The sequence below is a fragment of the Cheilinus undulatus genome, linkage group 16, assembly GCF_018320785.1.
Source record: "Cheilinus undulatus linkage group 16, ASM1832078v1, whole genome shotgun sequence".
In the NCBI taxonomy this organism is placed as follows: domain Eukaryota; kingdom Metazoa; phylum Chordata; class Actinopteri; order Labriformes; family Labridae; genus Cheilinus; species Cheilinus undulatus.
This window is the reverse complement of record NC_054880.1, coordinates 15,050,891-15,073,099: the sequence shown is the minus strand read 5'-3', so window position 1 is coordinate 15,073,099 and position 22,209 is coordinate 15,050,891. Positions and strand designations below refer to the sequence as shown.

Sequence of the window (22,209 nt, the reverse complement as noted above, 5' to 3'; positions counted from 1 at the left end):
GTAATCTGGGCATTGACAGATTTCAAGGTGAAGCTGGAGAGTAGTACACGGAAGAGCATGTTATATGCTCAACCTGTGGAAGAGATGATGTCCGTGTTAATTTAACTCCCATCATGTGAGTTTATATGATTGTCACATGTTCTGATTTCAAATAAGACTTTAAAAAGTGTTCATATTTAACACTCTTACAGTATTAATTTTTTAACACTAACAGTGATGTTTTTTGCACATTTAAGTGTACTTTAAATACAATAATGTGTTCTCTGTTATTTTGAGATATCTACAACTTAAATTTTTGACACACAGAAATGCACTCTTCATGCTTGATAATTCCATTTCATAGCAAATACCTGTCAGGTGTCTTATGACTACCTTTAATAGAGAGAACGGCACATATTGCACCAAGCTGCGAGCCAACTTCAAGCTATACTATAGAATTAACCCTTGCCACAACCAGAAGCTGACTGATGTAGTGGACCATTTCACTCATGGTGCAGAAGTGTTTATCATCAAAAACAATAATCCACCAGAAACAAAGCAAAGGAATCCCAGCAATGATCGCTGTCCAACACGCAACATCTTAACACATCTTCACACATCTTAAACACATCTAAACACTCTGCCGTGGGGCATGATGGGAAAACTCAATCCCCTTAATTTGAAATTGCAGCAGGCAGAGCCTAGATTAAAGAAATTACACTTTGGGGTTAAAATCAACTCTGAAATCTTTAACACTAAAAATTAAATATGTCCATCATGTCCTCCCACTTTGGTTCCACTCACACTGGTGTGAACACGGGCTGGTTCACCAGAGAGCACCAAGGTTCTGAGACTCCAGAACGGAACCAGAGCCAGAACCAGAACCATGTCTGTCTGAAAACACCCAAAGACATGCTAAACTGATGCTAGTCTTATATGCAGATTGACAAATTTCAAAGCTTAAGGCCACAGAACAAGCCCCCCTGTTGGAGGATGTGGGACTTTTTATGAGTTCTATACAAGTCAGGTATTTCCACTTCTCCAAACATTTGAGATTTACAATCTTTTTTGACAAAAGAAACTCAGTAAAATGTTTCTTCCTTGAAGAGGAAAGAGTTGCATTAACTGTACAAAACTCGTGGACCTCTGTCACCTCAATGACTGCGTGATAGGACCCCCTAAACCAGCCTCAATTGTGGCCGATGGTCTCTAAGCCAACATCTCAATGAAGGGCAACACATTTAACCTCTGGTTGAGTACTGAATCAACACACACAAACACACACTGGTAGCAATTCCTTCCCAGGCACTTTCCTCCGAAAAGCCTCAGAGCCGGCTGTTGATTCAGGAAAGATTGCTGCATTAGAGTATGGTCGAGGTCAAATCACACTTACTTGAGGCCAATTTGAAGGTCATTTTGTTCTTGAAATGTGCAATAATAGAGCTCCGATCCTTGGAACAAAAAGTGAGGAAAACTGGCAGAGCTGAGACAGGTCTGGGACTAGATTTTCAAACTTTGCTTTGCATATTTTGGCATTTTCAATTCTTGTTAAGTTTGCCAGAAGCCGTTTTTGGTCAGAAGCTCCTCTTTGCCCAACAATGGGTCAAATAAGTAAAGTTTAAAGTGCTACTTGCTTGAATAAATGTATTCATGAGCCTGTTTTTCATACTTTAGTCTAAACGAGTGGGTGATTTGTTTTCACCATCGGAAATGAAATGAAATGCTGGGAGTGTGAGGGTGTTAGACTGACTGAGCTCTGCCGGGTTGTCAGTTCAATTCCCAGCATGCCCGCCCACATCGAGCCGCGCATTAATGCAGTTAGTGTTTACTCTCAATGCAAAACACCCTGAGCGCAAACTTCTGCCAAGAACACAGCACAAACACACACCAGTGACATTCATCAACTTTAGACACCTCAGGACTGCAACGCCTGCCAACAAAAACTCCTCTAATCCATTAGCATCCCAACAAAGGCTGCAAAGATGAATAATGTGTTTGAGGCATCCGGATGAGAATCATGCAGAAATATGTCTCATACACCAGATGCTGCTGGTGTGGGTGGTAGGAGGGATTTTTCGATTTTTTTTATTTAGTTATTTTTATTAGGCATTTTTGCATATAACCTTTGAAGAACCTTTAGAGAACAGGCCCTTGAGATGTTTACATAAGGCTCTGGCATGAAAGCTGGGGTGTGTTTGCTAAAGCAACCCTGGCTCTGCTCTTCACAAACAGTATGCAGCGTTAGATGATCTTTTTTTTTCCATCTATTATATAAGAATAAACATACTCATGCATGCTTTCAGCCAGTCACTTGTTCTTTTCCTCTGTGTGTATGATAATGTAGATGACCTTACACTCAATGGCAGAGTTAGAGTTAAAATAACCTGACTGCCTGCATACTCAGACACATCCACTGAAAAACTGAAAATAGGGAACTACAAGGAAGGAATTTGATGCAGCAAATAAGGGCCCAGATATCAAAAGTCCTCTATGTTTAAATGCAAAGGCTTGGATGCACCACGTCTGAGGTTTAACTAAAAATCTTTGAGTATCATCTCCCACTTTCAAAACATTTCCAACAACCACTCTCTGACCATCTATAGACCAATGCCCACTGGAAGCCTTGTTGAAATGTTCATTTCCACAGTAGAATCAACCATGACTAGTAATCTGACATGTCAGACCGTATATCCATAGAAAGGGATATATTTTACCTCTATCAGGGCAACAACCCATAGATGGTGTTTAGGAAGGGCAGAAACGTAAAACATAAAAATTCCAGGACTTACACTGGGTCTGTCGCGGGTCTTTCATGGCTGTGCTGCTGTTGGGCCACATGCTTTGCCGTCTAGCACCGGACTGCTTGACCCATGAGACTGAGGAGTTCACCCAGTAGTTACAGAATCATGCCCAGGCATACGAGAAGATACTACAGAAGTGCTATAAAAACATAAACACATGTGAAGCTGGAGCTGGAGAAGGGTGGATTTGCTTAGATGTGTCTCTTTTTTGGTCCTTTCATTTGAAATTTTTGTGCTTCTACCATGGGTAAGAACCTACTCATAAATAAATGCACTGCTTCTTGTCCCTCTGTGATGCTGACATTGAGCACAGCTACACCCCATTATGACATATTATTGATGTAGGCAGCCAAGGTCAAGCTCAACTGTATCTCTTTAATCCGGGCCTTTTCACCCCGATTGTATGGCAAATGTCAAGAGGACAGTTTTCAGGCCCTTGGGACATCCACAGCATAACCAGGGGCTCACAGCAACCCTACTACTTACCAGGACTGTGCCCAGATTGTCAAATTTCAAAGCTTAAGGACTGTGTCCTTACTTAGCTCTAAAGGTGTGGACTTCAACAGATTTTCCCATGGTCCCAGTAATATGCAAGGACATCCAGAGCACAACAGAGGTTGTGTCAATCCTCCTTCCTGCCCCCAGGTGTCTTACTCAACACATCTACGCCTTACTTCAGCCACAATATTTGGCCAAAACATGATGAAAAGTTCTGCACAGTACTGTCTAAAAATGCCAAATAATTTCATCAAATACCAACAATTAACATGTTGTCAACCTACATAAAAACTACGGCTAAAATGAGCATAGTAAGATATTTCTGACAAAATAATAACAATATAGTTTCTAAGGTTTTAGATTTTACAGTGTAAAACCAAGGTGCACTATTTCTAAAATCCTAGGTAGACTCAAAGACGTCACATTTCAAAATCTCCCATAAATATGTTCATATTTGGAATCAGTGTATGTTTGGCATGCTGCGTAAATGATTCAAACATAAAATTATGCTGATTTTTAGATGAACACTGATTCTCAAAGGGGGTCCTGGGACTCTTAGGGGTACTTGTGGCTGTTTCAGTTAATCAGCAACAGCTTTTATCTCCCTATTAATACATTAAAATAGTAAAACATATTTCACATTTGTTCTGAAATAAAGCTAATCAGATTGGAGACCCTGGGATAGATCCTGTCAACTAGAGTCTTAAATTTTGTTCTGTCTTACTTGTGTCAGTCAGGGGTCCTTGATATGAAATCTTGAAACCCACTGGTGCAGCTGATTTAACTCACTGATGATTTTCCAAAATTTCTATAATTCTCTCCTGCTGGTGTTTCTGATCCAAGCCTGTCATCTCAGCTTCCTTTTCTATGCTGCTTTAATTTAGCTGCTGCAATGATTTAATTATCAACCAAACACAAATTAATAACATTTCATCATATTTTCAGAGAATTCACCAGAAAAAACAAGTCGCTTCAGATGCACTGAAGTCAGCCAGACAGAAAACAGTCTGTTTACTTAGATTTCCTGGAGCATGGTGTGAGAAGATCAGCCCAAAAATACACACTATACTCTTTTACATGAAATGGTGCAAGGAGATGCATGCAGGTAAACACGGAGGAAACCTGCAGACACTATCCACATTAAAACAGCTGAAGACGACGTTTTTCCCGCATAGATTCATCAAATAAAATGATGCAGTCCGTCTGCAGTTCCTTCATCTATCACAGCTGCACACAGCCCCTTCCTCACTGTCCAATATGGCTGAAACACCTGCTAAATCCCACACACACAAAGAGACACACTCCTGCTCTGCTGATGGCTCATTCTTGCCGATCCAGCAGAACAGCAGCGATGCTTTCGTAGCGTCTTCACCCCGAACAAAAGAAATCAGGTGACCCTATTGGGATCCAATAGACACACACTCTCACACAATCCATCCGTCCGTCTCAGTCAATGTGTTCCAGTGGAGTGGGAGGTAAATAAGGATGTGGCTGAGCTGCTGCATTGACTTGTTATGGGAACCCCCTGGTCTGTTTGATTACATGTAACATACAGGAGCCGTGGAACAAAGCAGCTCTGGCAGCTTACAATTCCCTCATCGCCTGCTCGCTTTTTCTCGCCTCCAATTTTCTTACTGTCACTCCCTCATCCACCAATCCCTCGCTTTCCTCTCCAACCAGGCCTGCCTTATTCCTCACCCCTCGACCTCAAATGCCTCTCCTTTCATTTTCTGCTTGTAAATGCATCATTTTTTGGATGAAACTCCCTCTGCTCTCTCTCCTGAAAATGACCCGTCTCCCCGCTCCGCCAGCTATCATCACAAATCACTCTGACCTTTCATACTCGACGAGGTCACCGTCATCTGATCCCGGTCCAAGGCCGTCCCTGCTAGCCAAATACGCACGGACAGACCGGCGCACAAGGCCCTGGCAGTGTTAGCAGAGCACAAATAAGCCGGCATCAATCACACACAATTAGTCCCATTAGAAGTCTGGGAGGGTGGAGAGCTCCTCCACAGCCGGTCTGGCAAGTGCTGGTAAAACCCAGTATTACTCAATCAGATCACTTCAAAGTGCTAATTATATCATTCAGTAATCATGTGACATGTGAGTGGGGTTTAATAATGAAAAGTTGCTTTATTTATGCCACATCAGTCAGCAGCCTACAGGGATACAAGAGCTTTTAAATAAAGATTTAGCAGCATTTTCACCAAAGTTGCTCTGTAGTCCCAAAAGAGCACTACAGCAAAAACCCACACAGAAATAAACTTATTTAAAAGATTACTCTTATGATGGGTCCCAAATTCACAAAAAACACTGCATATACATAATCAAGTGTCCTCCAGGGTGTGCTTCCAGTGGACAAATCATAGTAAAGTGCCCTCTAGGTGCCTTACTTTGGACAACACCTGATAAAGTGCCATTCATGCTGCCCTCATAGTAGACAACAAATGATCAAGTGCCCTCCAGGGCACCCTTCCAGTGGATAAAATGTGATAACGTGCCCTCTAGATCACCTTGAAGTTAACAGAACATGATAAAGTAACCTCCAGGGATCCCTTTCATAGGGATATACATGATAAGGCGCCCTCCTCATCTCCTTCCAGTGGAAAAACTTGACCAAGTACCCCTAAGGTGCCATGCAGTGGACAAAAAATGGTAACGTGCCCTCTGGGGTATCCTTCTAGTGGGAAATACATGATAAAGTGCCCTCTGATCCATCTTCCAGCCGGCAAAACATGATAACATGATAAGTGCCCTCTAAGGTGCCCTACCAGTGGACTGAACCTTAAAAAAGTGCCCTGTAAAGTGCCCTTCCAATGGGTAATGGTGATAACGTGCCTTCTAAGGTGCCCTACTTATGGGCATAACTGAAAAAGTGCCCTTTTAAGTGTCCTACGAGTCAGACAATACTTGATTAAGTCCCCAGAGGTGCCCTGTGGACATAACGAAAAAAGATGCCTTTTAAAGTGTCTTTCCAGTGGACAGTGGTTATAAAGGTGCCCTACTAATGGACATAACTTTAAAAAGTGCCCTTTAAAGTGCCCTTCCAGTGGGACAATACATGATAAAGAGTCCTCTTTATTCAAGTGCCCCTAATGTCTCCTTCCTGTGGACAATGGTGATAAAACGTCATTTAAGCTGCCCTACTAGTGGAGAAAACTTGGAAAGGTGCCCTTTAAAGTACTTGACAAAGTGCCATCTTGATCTAAGTGCCTCTAAGGTGCTTTTCCAGTTGACAAAATATGAAAAAGTACCCTCTAAGTCACCCTTCTAAAGGGAAATGCATATAAAATATGCTCTGGGTGTGTTTCCCAAGAGGAAAACTGACAAAGTGCCCTCTAAAGTGTCCTTCCAGTGTAGAAAATGCGATTAATTCCCCTCTAAGGTGCCCTTCCAGTGGGAAATACATGATAAAGTGCCATCTATATCTCTTTCCAGTGGAGAAACGTAGTAAAATCCCCTCTAAGATGACCCTCCAGTGGGAAATAGATGATCAAGAGCCCTCTAAGTGCTGTTTCAGTGGAAAAAAAAACATGGTAAAGTTCCCTCCATTTTGCCCCCTTATTCGACACAAAGTACTTAATATCCCTCCTCTACTCTTAAGCTCAACAAAATATGCCACATCACCAGTGACAACTGCTTCAGTAAAGCAGTCATTCTCCAAACTGAAGCTGATTAAGACCCAGCTCAGAAACAGATGCTGGGAAAACAGGCTCTCTAATTATGTGCTGCTATCCATTGAGAGGGACGTCCCAACTGGCCCAAACAAGGTAATTGATTTCTTCAAACACATGGCCAAAGAATAAATACTTTATTACAGAGGTGGAGTAGGTATTATCACAAAGTACAAAGATTATTCCGACCCAGGGTTTCCAGCTATTTCACCATATGTGCATGGACATTTTTTTGATCATATTGCATACAGCATGTGCTCTTTTATTATTTTCGCTCCTGCTCCTCAGACATCCTGAGTCCACCACTGAGCAAAAGCAGCATAAAGTAGCACTAGTCAATGCTCTTTAGGCTCAAACCAAACACAAGGCAGATTTTAGAGGTACAGGCTTGCACATAAAATCTACAAAAGCACGCCATCAGAAGCAAAGTCCTCCTGTGCAAGAGCAATATGAGCTGAAAATGTGACTTGGCAACTTGAAAACATCTCAGCTTGAGCACCAAACTTTGCTTTTTCCAAGGTCTTATGTCTCCACTTTATAAACATACAGAGACAAAAGATGGAGAGAAACTAGAGAGAAACAAAAGCATCAGAGTCTCTGGTAAGTTTGAATATTAGTCAAATGTACTCAAAGCATGTCAATCCACACAAAAACAAAGACACACACACAAGAGTCAACAAGGACACTGAGACAGAATGACAACCACAGTCTGCAACATGTTTTTGATCTAGGAGTCAAAATACTTCCTGCACTGACACTAAAACTGGGCAGTGAACATGACTTTTCTGTTCAAGAGTATCCTCAACACTTGATGACAATTATAAGGCGCACCAGCTTTCACATGGTCTTCAGTCTCCCTCTTTAGAGGATTTCAGACTCCAAAATATGATACATTTTGAAGACGAGATGGGAGAGATGCTTTATCAGAAACTATATTCAAGTATACAGGGATGACTTGTTCACTTGAAGGAGCAGTAATGTTGTCAGTGTTTTAAAAAAGTTGACATTTTTAGATGTGCATAGATATTTTTCTGGATGGCATCTCAGGCATTTCTAATTGTATGACACCATAAGTTCAGGTTTAAGTATGAGATTGATGGAAAGACTGGGACCGCATCAGCAGCACCCAGAACTTGCTGGAGGAATTATACATTCCTTCTGGACTGGGAACACCTTAAGATCCCCCAGCAGGAGTTGAAAAGTTGTTGCTGGAGAGAGGGATGTTGACGTCAACCTGCTTGGCCTGCTGCCACCACGACCAGGCCTCAGATGGACAGAAGAAAACAGATGGATGAACAATATCACTTTTTAAAATTTGGTTATGACCCATTTGGGTAAAGAATTTCCAAGTTATTTTATTTGTTTTTAAATTAACAAAATTTTATAGGACACAAGATTTTACTCAATTCTTATTTTTGAAACAAATATGTGGGTAGAAAATGTGCCTTTTATTCCACTGAAAATAACACGTGCACATTTTATTTTCAACCTCAATAATAACCACTCTCATCAAAGAAACAAAAAATAAATTTAGATTTTTGCTGTAGTAAAATAGTGTTTGCACAACTGTATGCCAGAAACTAAAGTAGAAGATACTGAAATGCCTTTAAAGGAATAAAATGAATATGAGAAGAGGCAAAAAGATAAAAAAAGAGCAAAAAATTGATAGAAAGTGGCAAAAATTGGCAGAAAGTGGTGAAAAAAGTAGTGTCAAAGATGCAAAAAAGTGGCAAAAAATGGGTTAAGAAAGGCAAATAAAGTTAAAAAAAAAAAGGGAGGGGGTTAAAAATGGTGAAAGGAGGTTATAAAGTGGCAGAAGTAGGTTAATGGTGCAAAAAAAAGGTGATAGTTGACCAAAAAATGGCTAACTAGAGTCAAAATTGAAGGGAAAAATGTAGAAAAGCAGTTAAAAAGTGGCAAATGACAACAAAAGGTTGCAGAGGCAAAAGTGCCAAAAATGGGGTAAAAATGGCACAAAAATAGGCAAAAGTTAGCAGCTACAGTATTGAAAAGGGGTTAAAATGTAGCGCTAAAAGGTGAAAAGTGTCAAAGAAAAGGATAAAAGAGGCAAAAATTGTAAGAAAATGGATGAAAAAAGTGATCTGAGTGGTAAAAGTTGCACAAATAAGTAATTGAGCATCAGAACCCAATAATCTTGACACACTTCTCAGCTCCAAAATGAGGTAACTGTTAGCTAGGAGGCTAACACCATTGCTACTGATCCAACACACCTGCTCTGATATCATAAATAAATCACAACGGTGGGGGGGGCAGCCAATTCTGTGATGTTAAACTCGTGCTGTATACAATGCCCTGCTGGGCTACATGGGTGAATCTTCTGATCGATTTTACATGCAGCCAACAGCTGACAGACGAGTGACTGACACTCAGGGTCAGATGAGAACGAGACAGGACGAAGCAGTGACTGAATCAAAGTCACAGAGAAACAAATAGTAACACTCTGAGCCATCTGTGTGAGCCTGCGAGTATACATGTGCTAAATAAACGTATTCTCCTCACAGAGACTCTGCACAGGTATTTTGCAGCAGCATCTAATTATTTCACACCATTATGATTCTCCATCTGCAGGTCATGTGCAGCTTTAGTAGCAGCGCGGGGCAGGAGGAGGAGTGGGTGGGAGTAGTGATCCGAACAGGTCAGCTCTGTTTCTTCAGCTGCTACGCTAAGGATTTAAGAGTGTCAGGGACATCTTTGTTATTTACAGTTTAGTATTGTATTGTGTTATAGTAGCTGCTGCTTTGCTTTTCTGTGGCATATTGATCTTGTGAGATTGTTTTCCCCTCAATGAGAAATCTTGTGGCATGAGATCTCATCACACGTGTATTTAAGACACCAAAATGCTGTAATTTTCTCTCATGTCTGACCACAAAAACAGATGTGTTTGACCAAGAAGCCACTTCTTATGCTAGACAAGAACTCTATTCTCTAAATCAGCTGTTAGGTGTGCCTGATGTTAGCATTAAATTCATACGAGAGGTCAGGTATGGGAGTGTATGCCAGTTCAGCACTTTGTCGTGTCAGCCTTAGTCCTGCACTGCTCCGGTCTCCTGATGGCCATCCTCCAGGCCTGTGCCAGGCCAAGTGCAGGTATCCCCCTGGCTGCCCCTCCATGACGCACGCAGTCGCCCCTGGCATCTGGACCGACCCACCAGGTCCTGAGCACTCAGTATGAGGTGAGCTGGAGATTGATACCACACAACAGATACTAACCTGCATCTGTGCATGTTACATTATCACCTGGTGGGCCAATATCTGCCAACAGTATCCCTAAGGAGTAATTCTACTATTTTCTTTGTACTTTTGAAAACTACTGATCTTTATATTGACTAAAACAGTCTCATTTTAAAGTTGATTTGAAAGTAACCAAGATTTTGACAATCTAATTGCAGTAGCTTGCTCAGCATCATGTTGGGAAATACCAGCTGTAAATTACACATGACATGAGGTGTCGTCTGAGGCGCAGCAGCATAATAAGGCAGCAGGTAAAGAAAAACCATCCGACCGCCTGCCAAACAACATGATGCAGTCAAGTCACCCCAAAGACTCGGACAAGACAGGGCATCAAGCGAAGCAGCACGCCGCCGCACAAACAGGATGATCCCACAGGTTACGCCGAGACTCCCTCGCCCTCAATCACTTCCCTCCTCTCTCTGTCAGTCCGCCTCTATTGTTCTGTGCAGGGACGATGCCCTCGCTCAGCCTGCTGCAGAAAGGATGGATGCAGCGGTAGCGAGGGAGGGAGGTGAGGAGGAAGTAAATGAGATCCCGATGAGATGCCAAGGTGCGTTAGCGGTGAGGCGTGGGGGAATGAGAAAAGCGGCCTGAAGGGAGGGGAGGGGGGGGAGTGGCTAGATTGACTGTGTGAGGTGTATGGGATAGTGGATGCAGGGCTCTGCTCCCCCCCTTGAACATATTAGTGTTTGCTAAGTCAGCTCAGGATGCAAGAGGTATTTCCAGGAGAGGATGAGAGGACATATGGACAGAACAAATGCAGAAAAAAAGAGCTACAGAATTTGCAAGAAAGAAAAACTGAAGAAGGGGCAAGAAGACAAGTAGTAAAAGGGAGAGTTACAACAAAAAAGGGATGAAACACTGAAACTAAGCTGCTGAAAGATTAAATAAGCACAAGGACATCTGCAAAAGAGACATCTCATGAATAAGTGAGCAAAGAGACGAATGAATACTGTAATATAATCTAAAAGAGGGGCTTAAATATGGGCTAATTCATCTGAAATAGAGGAAACTTGGGCAAACACTTCCTTTGTTAAATCACAACTGATTTCCACTCAAACAGGTAGTCAAACTGCCTCAATTCATTTGCATCTAAACTAAAAGAAGCAAAAAATCCTCTCTGGTGTTTCTTCTATCTCCCAAATCCTTGAGAACAGCGAGAAGAGCCGGTGCCAATAGCAGCCTTCAGGAGCACATTGCTTTCACAGCAATTAATCGCTGTCACAACATCAATTAAACAAAAGCTAGCTTCCAAATCCGGCTACCCAGCATTCCAGGGAACCAAATCAATCTGGCAATGAGTCTGAGCGTGTGTGCATCCAAAGCCGGGGAGGAAGTGTGTGCAAATAAAAAGAGCGTGCGGACTGATTGTGTTTGTGTGCAGTAAAGCATTCCCCTTAAGTGCCGGCAAATGTCACAGCATGCAGGGTGCATGTGCGTAAGAATGTGCCAGGTTGCATGCAAGTGCAACATATATGTCAGCCGAGTGTGTGCATTTGATCATGGGTTGCGTGTTTGCACAGGAGGGCATTAAATGTGTGTCAATGATGTATGGCTTTGGAGAGTGCACGCATGCCAAATGTTCATATAGGGTGCTGCATATGTGATTGGATGATGAGTGTCTGTGGCTATAAAGCCTCTCTTCAGACAGAGCCTGGGGTTCTGAAGCCATTATGCATTTCCACTTCTCAATCTAGGCACTGATTAGGATCACTTTCCTGGCTTTATCAGAGACAGCATGTTAAGAATATGCACGCACAGAGCACACAACACTGTGTCCAAGTTCAAATCATGTGTTTTATAGATTTTCAGATTGTTTTGCGGTGGATTTATGAGTGTGGCTGGTAAACTGTTGAACCCCAGCAGGATCAGGCACCTTGAGGCAAACGCGCAGGGGCAAAATAAACCCAAAGAGAAGCGCCAAACGTGCGTAAAAACGCACATATCATCCACGCGATTACCATTTATAAACGTCCCAAGTTATACTCTAATGTAAAGCACGAGAAAGTAGCCAAACAAACAGCTGATCTCCTAGCGGAAAGACCATCTGTGCAAACGCATGCACGAGGCATCATCCTAATGTCTCCTGTGCTGAATCAGAAACTGGGAGAGTATGTAAAAGACAAAGAAACCAGTTGCACAGAGATGCCGTGACAAAAGCTGAGCACACGATGCAAACGTTTGTGACAACCTACCGGGGGGTTCTCTCTCCAAACGGGAACCAAAGTGACTTTTCCTCTCTGAATAAATCATAAAGTGGATACTGAGGCAGACAGTGGTTCTTTTACAGTATGTAGCAGCAAGAATGGAAGACTTGTAGGCTGCTTTTTCAGTCTGTAGAACAAGATTATTAAACATGTTTCCTTTGTCTGTGATTTTTTTGTGTGCGTATTTGAGCGGTTTAGGATAAAATTAGACATTCTATGGACAATCTCTGTCATGCCCGCCTGCTGTGGGTTTTCCTGCAGTTCTGTGGCAGCATTTGACAGTCTAATTGAGTCCTAACGCCCTCATGAGTTGATTTTAAGAGGAAACGCTTTGAGTTTAATGAGCACAAACGCGTAAAATGTGTCTCAGAGCTTCCTGACGCGTCAAGCTTAATATTTGAACTACAACTACGATACGAGGCATTCAAAGAGTGCTTTAACTTGGATTCTTTGATATGAGTGGAAGGATTACACCTGCTTCCTCTCGCAGGACAAGTGCAAATGCCAAACTCTGTCCTCCGCGGGCATCTGCCTGTCGATCATCGCTCCCCGCTGCTGCGGAGACCAGTTTAGGCACAAGCGAGCCAGAAACATCAGACATCATTCACGCGCGTTTTTTTTTTTTTTTTTTTTTTTTACATACCTTCCTCAGCGTGACAGCTTTCCTCTTTGTTCAGCAATAATATCCAAAGCACCGAAACCAGCGTTTTACGGAGATCCATGTTTGTCTGGCCAGTTCCACGGGGCTCTTGTCATCTCTCTCCAGCCCGCGCGCGACGCACCGCAGCAGAGACGCACTTCACTGTTTGAAAGGAGCTGAAGCCGTCTGGGCAAATAGTGCGGGATCCAGGCAGCCACACGGTCTATTTGATATCTCGGGGGAGGGTTTAACGGGAGAGATTGACACCGCGCGAGCGCAATGAAGTGGGATGTGGAGTGGAGGGTACGCGAGGGTCGACCTATCAAAGAGCTGCAACCTGAAATCTCAGCGCAGGTGTGTCTACTATAATCAGCCCAGTCAAGCCCGCAGTAAAGAGCCGTGTTTTTGTTAGTGGAGCCAGGATAGGTTCTACTGAAGACTTTAGTCATGATTTTACTGAGCCAGTCCTGCCCTTCATGATCACGGTAGCTTGGTTTTAAAGTGGAGTTGTGGACTAAGGGAGCAAAAAAGGGCAGCAGGTTCTCCTCATTTTATGCAAAGTGTTGTCCACAAAGATATAATTGAGTACTTTAAGTCACATAAGAATAAGCCAACACCCCCTAATACTGAAAGAAGAATTTTCCAGATGTGCTCATGAAAATATTTATGATATTCAAATGTTACTGTGGCTGATTGGACAGCATGGGAAGAAAAAGAAACGCTATAGAAATGAAAACTCTAGATTACAAAAATAAAAATCTATCAATACATGTTTATATATTTGACCACACTTAGATATAACTCATACTTTGTGTTTTATGAGCTGCTCAGAATAAAACACATGGCTTCATCTGGCTGAAGAGGACTGCACTTTATTTGTGTGTAAGGAGGCTTCAGACCCACCTCAGGCTGACCAGAAGTCTGGCTTAGACAGCATCACCAGTGTGGCTACTTAATGAACTTTAGAAGTCCCCCTACAGCAGCCAATGGGTGACAGCATTGACTTCACCTATACTTCGATGAAGTTTATGGTAACTGATATTTGTTGAATGGTTATCTGGTGAATGCAGTAGCACAGTAGAGACAAATTAATCACAGCATTTAATGTTACATGTCATGATGTGAAGTGATGCGGCATTGTTTTGTCATGTTACAATGTGTCAAGTGGCTCTGCATTAAAATAACACTGCATTATGTGATGTAAGTGATGTGAGTGGTAAGTGATGTTATGTTAATGAAAGGTGATGTTTCATGATGTCACGTTAAGTGGTGTTATGGTAGGTCACGTTTTTTTTTAAGTCATGTAGCATGACATGATGTAAATTGTAAATTGATGTTACGTCAAGTGATGTTATGATAATGCATTAAGACACATTTTAAGTGCCATTATTTTATGTTAACTGATGTAATGATACTTTAAGTAATGTTACATTTAGTGATGTCACTTAAGTGACGTCTTGTTAAGTGATGTTAAGTAGTTATGTTACATTAAATGATGTTCCTTAAGCAATGTTACTTTCATAACATTTTTGAAAGTCGTGTTTTGTCAAGTCATGTTACATTAAGTTATGTTACGTTAAGTCATTCTACAATAAGTGATATTTCATTAGGTGATGTTACTTAAGTGATGTTTTGTTTAGGAATTTTATGTTATGCGATGTAATGTAAGGCAATGATTCTTTAAGTCATTTTACATAACATGATGTTCCTTAAGTGAAGTTTTTTAAGTGATCTTGTGCCAACTGATGTTACATTTAAGTGATGTTACGTAAAGTCATGCTACAATAAATTATGTTACATTAGGTGATGTTACTAAAGTAATTTTTTGTTTAGGGAATGCTATGTTATGTGACATAACATTAAGCAATGATACTCTTAGTAATGTTACATTACATTGTGTTACTTAAGTGATATTTTGTTGAGTGACATTTTGTTACTAAGTGAAGTTTTATTCAGTCATGTCATATAAAATGACGTTCAGTGATGATATCTAAGTGATGTTGTATCCAGTGATGTTACTAAAGTGTAATTTTGTTAAGTATTGTTACATTAAGTAATGTTACTTTAAGTGATGTTACATTTGGAAATGTTACGTGGAGTAATGTTTTCAGTATTTTTCGGTTAAGTCACGTTACATCAAGTTGTTATTTTAAGCGATATTACGTTAAGTCATGTTACATTAAGAGATGTTACGCCAAGAGACGTTACATTAAGTGATGTTATGTTAAGTGATGTTATGTTTAGTAATGTTACATTGAGAAATGTTTTATTAAGTAATTTTAAGCTACATCATACTACATTATGAGATGATATATTAAGTATGAGATGAAGAGATGTTATGTTAAGTCACCTGGTCTTAAGTGTCATTAAAAGAAGTAATGTTTCATGATGTAACATTTGGTGATGTTACATCAAGGCACATTTTATTAAGTCAAGTTTCATTAAGCCACATTGCATTGAGTCATATGACATTAAATAACATTATACCTAACTGATGTTATGTTAAGAAATGTTGGGTCAAGTGATGATACATTCAATTCTGTTGCTTAAGTGATGTTATATTAAGTCATTTTGCATTTATCGATATTAATCGATAATGCTGCAGTAAATAATGTTTGTTATGTGACATTTTGTGTACAATAAGTGAAATTTTTAAAATGCATGATGTGATGAAAAAATGTAACAATGCAATAATGTTTCTTTAACTGACACTACATCAAGAGATGTTACATTAACCAACATTTTTTTAGTGACAGTATGTTAAGGGATATTATATAAACTGATGTTAAGCAACTTAACGTCACATAACATAATGTTAATTGATGTTCCATTACCTTAGGCCATTGTGTTGTGTTTACTGATGATACAGTGACTGATGAAACATTAGATTATGTCACACTAAGACATTTTATGTGATGTTATGGTCAGTGTTATTCTAACCATTTACGTCAAATGATGTTAAGTGATGATATCGTGACATAACAAAAGGCTTTTCTCTGAAACACCAAACTTTTAAAAAGATTAATGTCGTGACCATATGACAAAAACTCCATTCTGGATAATCAGAATATGTAAATTAAGTGATGTTACTGAGAGGATGCTTTGTTAAGTGATGTTGTGCTAAATCATATTGCATTAGTTGATGTTTGATGGACACTTTAAATAAAACCATGTAGAATGTCTGGTATAATTTCTCTGTATGTTATTGCACAAGAAATCCCCTTAAGCTTGTGGTCATCTTTGGTCCCTTCAGTAACTGCATGTCAGCAGTTTAAGGGTTAAGTAGCTGTTAGCAGCGAAACACACAACTCAATAAGAAAACAAATTCCTCTATATAAGAACACAGAGAACCCAATAATGCAATGCATCTTTGCTACAAGTCTGATACCTCTTTAACAGCCCAGCTCATACAGCAGACACCACCATTTAACACCAGTAATGTTTTTTTTGTTCCTGCACACAGAGAAAAACACAGAAGGATTTAATCAGAATAATTGATACATTTTAACATTTAACTCTCATTTTTTCCAGTCTAAAACTGACTAGAGATAATTTCTATAAAGGAAATCATTTCCCCTCCCAGGAAATTATTGATCTGATGTTGGTAAAAGTGAGAGGTCTTGGTCTTAGTATTCTGCTCAAGGTAAATATGGTTAAGCCTTTTTCTGCCCGTTTCTACGGAAGAGGGGAAAGAACTGAGACGTCCAAGTGTGCAGTTTCAATGTTTTGCATCATTGTAACACTTAGACCTGCTTATTGTTACCTTTCTCCTCCACTCACACAGAAAGAAGATGTGCTACCACATACTCAAGCATGGCTCCAACTGATGGTTCTCACATTTTTAGCTGACTGATGAGTGACATAATCTTTGGTAAAACTGAGACTAAAAGTAAAATCTTATTTGTTTTTCTTTGAGCATGAAGAAGTCAGTACTACATCCATATCCAGAAATTCATAAAGAAAATCTATAACTCCTGCTGATTTCCAACCATTAAGATGAAATGCATGGCTATATTTACACTTCAAGGCATTATAAGTCTTTGACTAGATGAAATTCTTAGACTAGTTACTTCCTTTCACAACTGTATACTGGCTTCAACATCTTCCTGAATAAGCTCTGCTTTTGTGGGCATTTTATCTTTTTCACATTTGTATCAATTTCAAATGTAATCATCTATCATTTGATGGTGACTGAGTCTTTGGGGGTGAAATATTTGGGGTTTGTAATACAGGATATTTAGAAAGAGTAGAGCTGCAGCAAAGAGACAATCCCTGAGAGAAGATTTATCTTAACTTGCATTGAGATATATGTTTAGAAAGATTATTTAAAGGGAATTATTTAGCAGAAGACTGTAAGTGGTAGCAAGAATTACTTCATGGTCAATACATTATTTCTTTTGCTCACTACAAAGATCACATACTTTCTTTTTGAAGGCCACTGGTGGACTCAGAGAGGGGGCAAGGGGGGCAACTGCTCCAGTGTTTGAAAGAATGCAGTAAAAGTGATGTAATGGATTACTTTTTGTTTCCTGCTAAATGAAAGAAATTTGACTATATACCTTCTAGGTGATCTCTAAATGAACATCCTTTGACTGTTTGCTCTTTTTGGTGCCCTCTAAAGCAGTGGTTTTCAACCTTGGGGTTGAAAATGGGGCGAGACACTGAGAGGGGGTCCCTAGATGCCTTAAAAAACTAATATTATTTTTTAAATCACACTATTGCCACTTTACACCAATTTTACCAAATGTCAACCCCTTTTCATGACTTTGTAACACCAATTTTGCCCATTTTAGAACATTTTTTGCCATTTAAAACCCATTTTTGTCAATTTCAAACCCTTTCCATCACTTTTTTCTGCCTGTTTTTGCCACTTTTAAACCAATTCTTGCCACTTTCTGCCTACTGTTGCCTGTGTTGACTCGTTGTTGCCTATGTCAATCACTTTTTACAACCCTTTTTGCTCATTTTAACAGTTAACCCATTTTTGCCAGTTGACATCAAATATCATCCCATTCCTCCTAATTTCCACCAGGTGGAAAGGTTGAGAACCACTGCTCTAAAGAACAGACTTTTAAGATTTGACCTCTTTGTTGTCCTTTAAATGGGCAAAGTTTTGGTGCCCTCTAAATGGAAAATATTTTACAATTTACCCATTTTGGTGTCCTCTAGATCAGGTGTGTCGAACTCAATCACAGCAGGGGCTGGAGTCTGGATTTAGGACTATCCTGAGGGCCTAACAGGGTCAACTTTTTAACAATAAACTGTTATCTTTGTTTCACCGGTAATAAAATATGAAAAAAAAAAAAAAAAAACTTAGTTAAAAAGATAAGTTTAAAGGCTCACAATCTGAGAAAAATAAATCTATTAGTTCAAAAAGGTCAAAACATGAAATTGAAATTAAAAAATATTGTTTTTTTATAGCAAATACATTAAAAAGAAGTTAAAATTATTTGTTTTAAAGGTCAAAATATGAAATAAATTTTTTTTAGTCATGAAATTAAAAGTAAAAATATGTTTCAAAATTTTAAATTGTGAGTCAAACAGGTCAAACTCTGGGATAATGAAGTGAAGAATTGTGAGATGCCAAATTGAAAATGTGAAATTAAAACACAAATTAATTTCTTTTCCCACATTCCTGACTTCTTATCTAAATATTTTTACTCATACTCTTTCAGATTTTGTGACTTAACAAGGATATCTTAAATCATCAAGGACACGTTCACATTTTTATACTTGAGGAAATCTGCAGACCTCATGCAGACTGATGGGCCAGTTATAACAGAAATATCATCTGATCTTGTGGGCCGGATTAAACTGTTCCATGGGCTGGATTTGGCCCCCGGGCCTTGAGTTTGACACCTGTGCTCTAGATGAAAAAGAATTTGTTGATTTGTCCTCTTAGGTGCCCTCCTAATGGACAAAACAAAAATTAAATCTCTTTGAAGCTCTTTAAACGGACAAAATCTGACAATTTGCCCCTTTTAGTGCTTTCTGAATCAAATATATTTGATGATTTGCCCTCTTTGGCGCTTTCAAAATGAACAAAATTTGATTATTTGGCCACTCTGGTGCTTTTTAAAATAAACAAAATTTGATGATTTTCCCTCTGTTGCTTTCAAAATGAACAACATTTAATGATTTGCCCTCTTCTTTGCCCTCTTAATAAACAAAAGTTAATGATCTCTGCTGCCCTCTTAATGAACAAAATTTAATGATTTGCACTCTTTGGTGCTTTCAAAATGGACAAAACTGACCAACTCTGTAAGTTCCATAGAGAAACGCTCTGAAATTTTAGCCTCTGGGTCTTACAAATGTTCAAAACAAGCCTTGCCTCATGACTATTTTAGATGAAATAGTATTAGGGCTTAAAGGGAACATACCGTATCAACACTTTTCAGTATTTTTCACATATACAGTCATTTGCATAAGTTTTAGGCATGAAGGGTGCTAAGGATTCATCGCAGGCCCCGATGTGCCACAGCCTTTTTCAACAGATTGTTTTCCCATGCCCCCAGTAATAATCAAGGAAAAATCCAAATGTAAATCCAGAGCACGACCTGGATTGTGTCAATTCTCCTCCCCGCCCTCAAAAAGACACACTCACCATTACACGCCTAAACTTAGCCTCAATTTTTGGCCCAAACATGCCTAAAAGTCCTGCGCAGTACAGGTACCCGGAGAGAATCTATGAATGCCCAGAATGTAAAATAAGCCAACCCAGTTTTTTATTCATAGTCTGCCTATTTCTGATAACACAAAATCTGACTGTATGTCCAGGATCTGCACTCATTGTGACATCACAATGGGTGTCATTACAAAAAAACCTGCACTCTGCCTGGTTTTCCACCCATGGATCTCCACCCACTGGAGAACACCCCAGGGGCAAAATGGGTCTGAAATGTCCCCTCGAGAGGAAGTGTCCTTAAAAAGATTAACTGGCCACACACTTACTGTAACAATACTGAGGCTGCATGTTGCGGCTCCTCACCATGTACCTCCAGCCTTGGCTATTTAGCTACTTTTCAAACATTAATGACGTGCTAATGAAACAGCTAGTCAGCACACCTAATTTTCCCCTTAAGCAAGCCCTGTAACTGCAGGACCATAACACAGCTCTGTGATAAATGCAATAAGTGCTTTTAATATCACACACACTCCAGCCTTCCACACTGTGTTTAACGGCATGCACACACACATACACTCTTTCATATGTGATCTATAATTACCAGTAAGACTCATTATCACAGCCCCTCCTCTCCCCATCCTCAGTCTCTCAGGCTCACACACTCAAACACACACCCTCACACACACAGATTACAGGCCATCAGCCAGACTGATCCTCCCCAGCAGGGGGCTGCTAGCCTCAGTTCTGAGAGCTGATGAACATGATCATCTGTCCTCCTCTGTGGTCATTACTCACCGAGGACAGAGGCCACCAGCCGCACTCACTCACTCTGTGAGTCTGCCTCACCAGCCATTACATACAGAAACACAGCACCTCTATTTTCTGCTCTAACCATACATACCCACCTCTACTACAACTCTGGTGAATTTCAGAGCAAAGTCCAGAGTACATTCATATTTTTCAGAGAAGCTATTAAATTTAAGTCATAGCCCATCCATTCCTTCAGTAAACAGGCCTGCCCACAGAACTGGTAGGCCTCTGAAAACCCCTGTGAAGGGGCCCTGCCCAGTTGTGAGGTATTGATGATGTATGTGTGCTAGATCGATGCATTGGTGCTAGCATCCTGGCTAACAGTTACCTTATTTGGGCGCTGAAAAGTGCATCAACTATTACTGGGTTCTGTTATTGGAATTATTTATTCGTGCTACTATTTCTAACACCTTTTCTTTACTTTTTTTTCCAGCCATTTTTGCTACTTCAATTTGCCACTTCTAACTAATTTTTGCTGCTTGTTTCCCATTTTTTGCCACTTTCCATCCATTTTTCACCACTTATTCATTAGCATGTTAATCACATTTTTGCCATTTCATGCCAATTTTTGGCCACTTTTTGCCCATTCTGCCACTTCATTTTTGGCATTTTAACCTTTATTGGTTTGCACATTTTTGCCCAAAGTTAGCCGCTTTTAATTTGGCACTTCACATTTTTGCTACTTTTTGCTCATTTTTGCCCATTTTTACAAGTTTTTGCCACTCTCAATCTATATTTTCCCTTTTTAACACATTTTGGCTGTATTTGTTCCACTTCTTTTTGGCTCTATCCAATATTTGTCCCTGGTCACCCATTTTTTTCCTCCAATTTTCCTCTTTTTGCCCTTTGTTGTCATATTTCACCCATTTTGCTACTGTTAACCAATTTTTGCCACTTTACGTCCATTTTTTTTTTACCACTTTTTACCCCTTTTGCTGCTTTCGGCCAATTCTTACCACCTTTCACTTATCCCACTTTTTTTTCTGCAACTTTTAACCTGTTTTCTAATTTTTCACAATTACGTAATTGTTTTCCATTTAAATTGTTAAAGTTTTCTCTGCTTTTCTGGCATTCTGACGTTTGTGTATATTATGACCTTGCAATGAAGTCTGACATTACTTCCCTTATTGTCATCATTCGTATTGTTAACATTACTAATTAGAAGGTAATTCTGTTTTTAGAAAAAATTTTGTTTGTTTGTTTGTTTTGTTTTATCTTTTTAAGACTATATAATGTTTCAATAAGAGTGGATATTTTTCAGGTTAAAAATAAAATTATTAATTATCTTTACAATGGACCATGATTTTGCTGACCTCCATGGGCCCCTGATTTGGCTTAACCCCACAAAGTCTCCCTTTAACCCCCTCTTATGGCCAGCCTTTACAAAAAAAAGATAAATATTAAAAAAAAAAAAAAAAAAAGGAAAAGAAAAAGAAAAGAAATAAGGACTGAATAGTGTACATGCCAGCTACTTTTTCATTTGCACATGAATACACTCTAGTGAGAGTGTTTTTACATATTGACAACAATAACTAATGCTGCTGTGCAGTTGTATGTCATTTTTAACAGAACCTGGATATCAAAAGTAGAAGTAGTCACTTTTTTCCGTAAGTAAAGCCAACATGAAAGTACATTAAAGTTTTTAAATGACCAGCAGGGGGCGACTACACTGATTGTAAAAACAAGACAACTTGTTCAAAAGAAGATAAGAAAATGATCC

General features: G+C 39.7%; 1 protein-coding gene across 1 annotated transcript in view; it reads right to left on the bottom strand.

The window, feature by feature from the left end:
• The window catches only part of LOC121523945 (ephrin type-A receptor 7-like), a 267,012-nt gene extending 253,779 nt beyond the window's left edge, over nt 1-13,233 (bottom strand). The window contains exon 1 of the mRNA XM_041809039.1: nt 13,058-13,233. Within this exon, the coding sequence (XP_041664973.1) occupies nt 13,058-13,136 (79 nt within the window). The 5' untranslated portion in view covers nt 13,137-13,233. The remainder of the gene's footprint in view (nt 1-13,057) is intronic.
• Nucleotides 13,234-22,209: the final 8,976 nt, after the last annotated feature.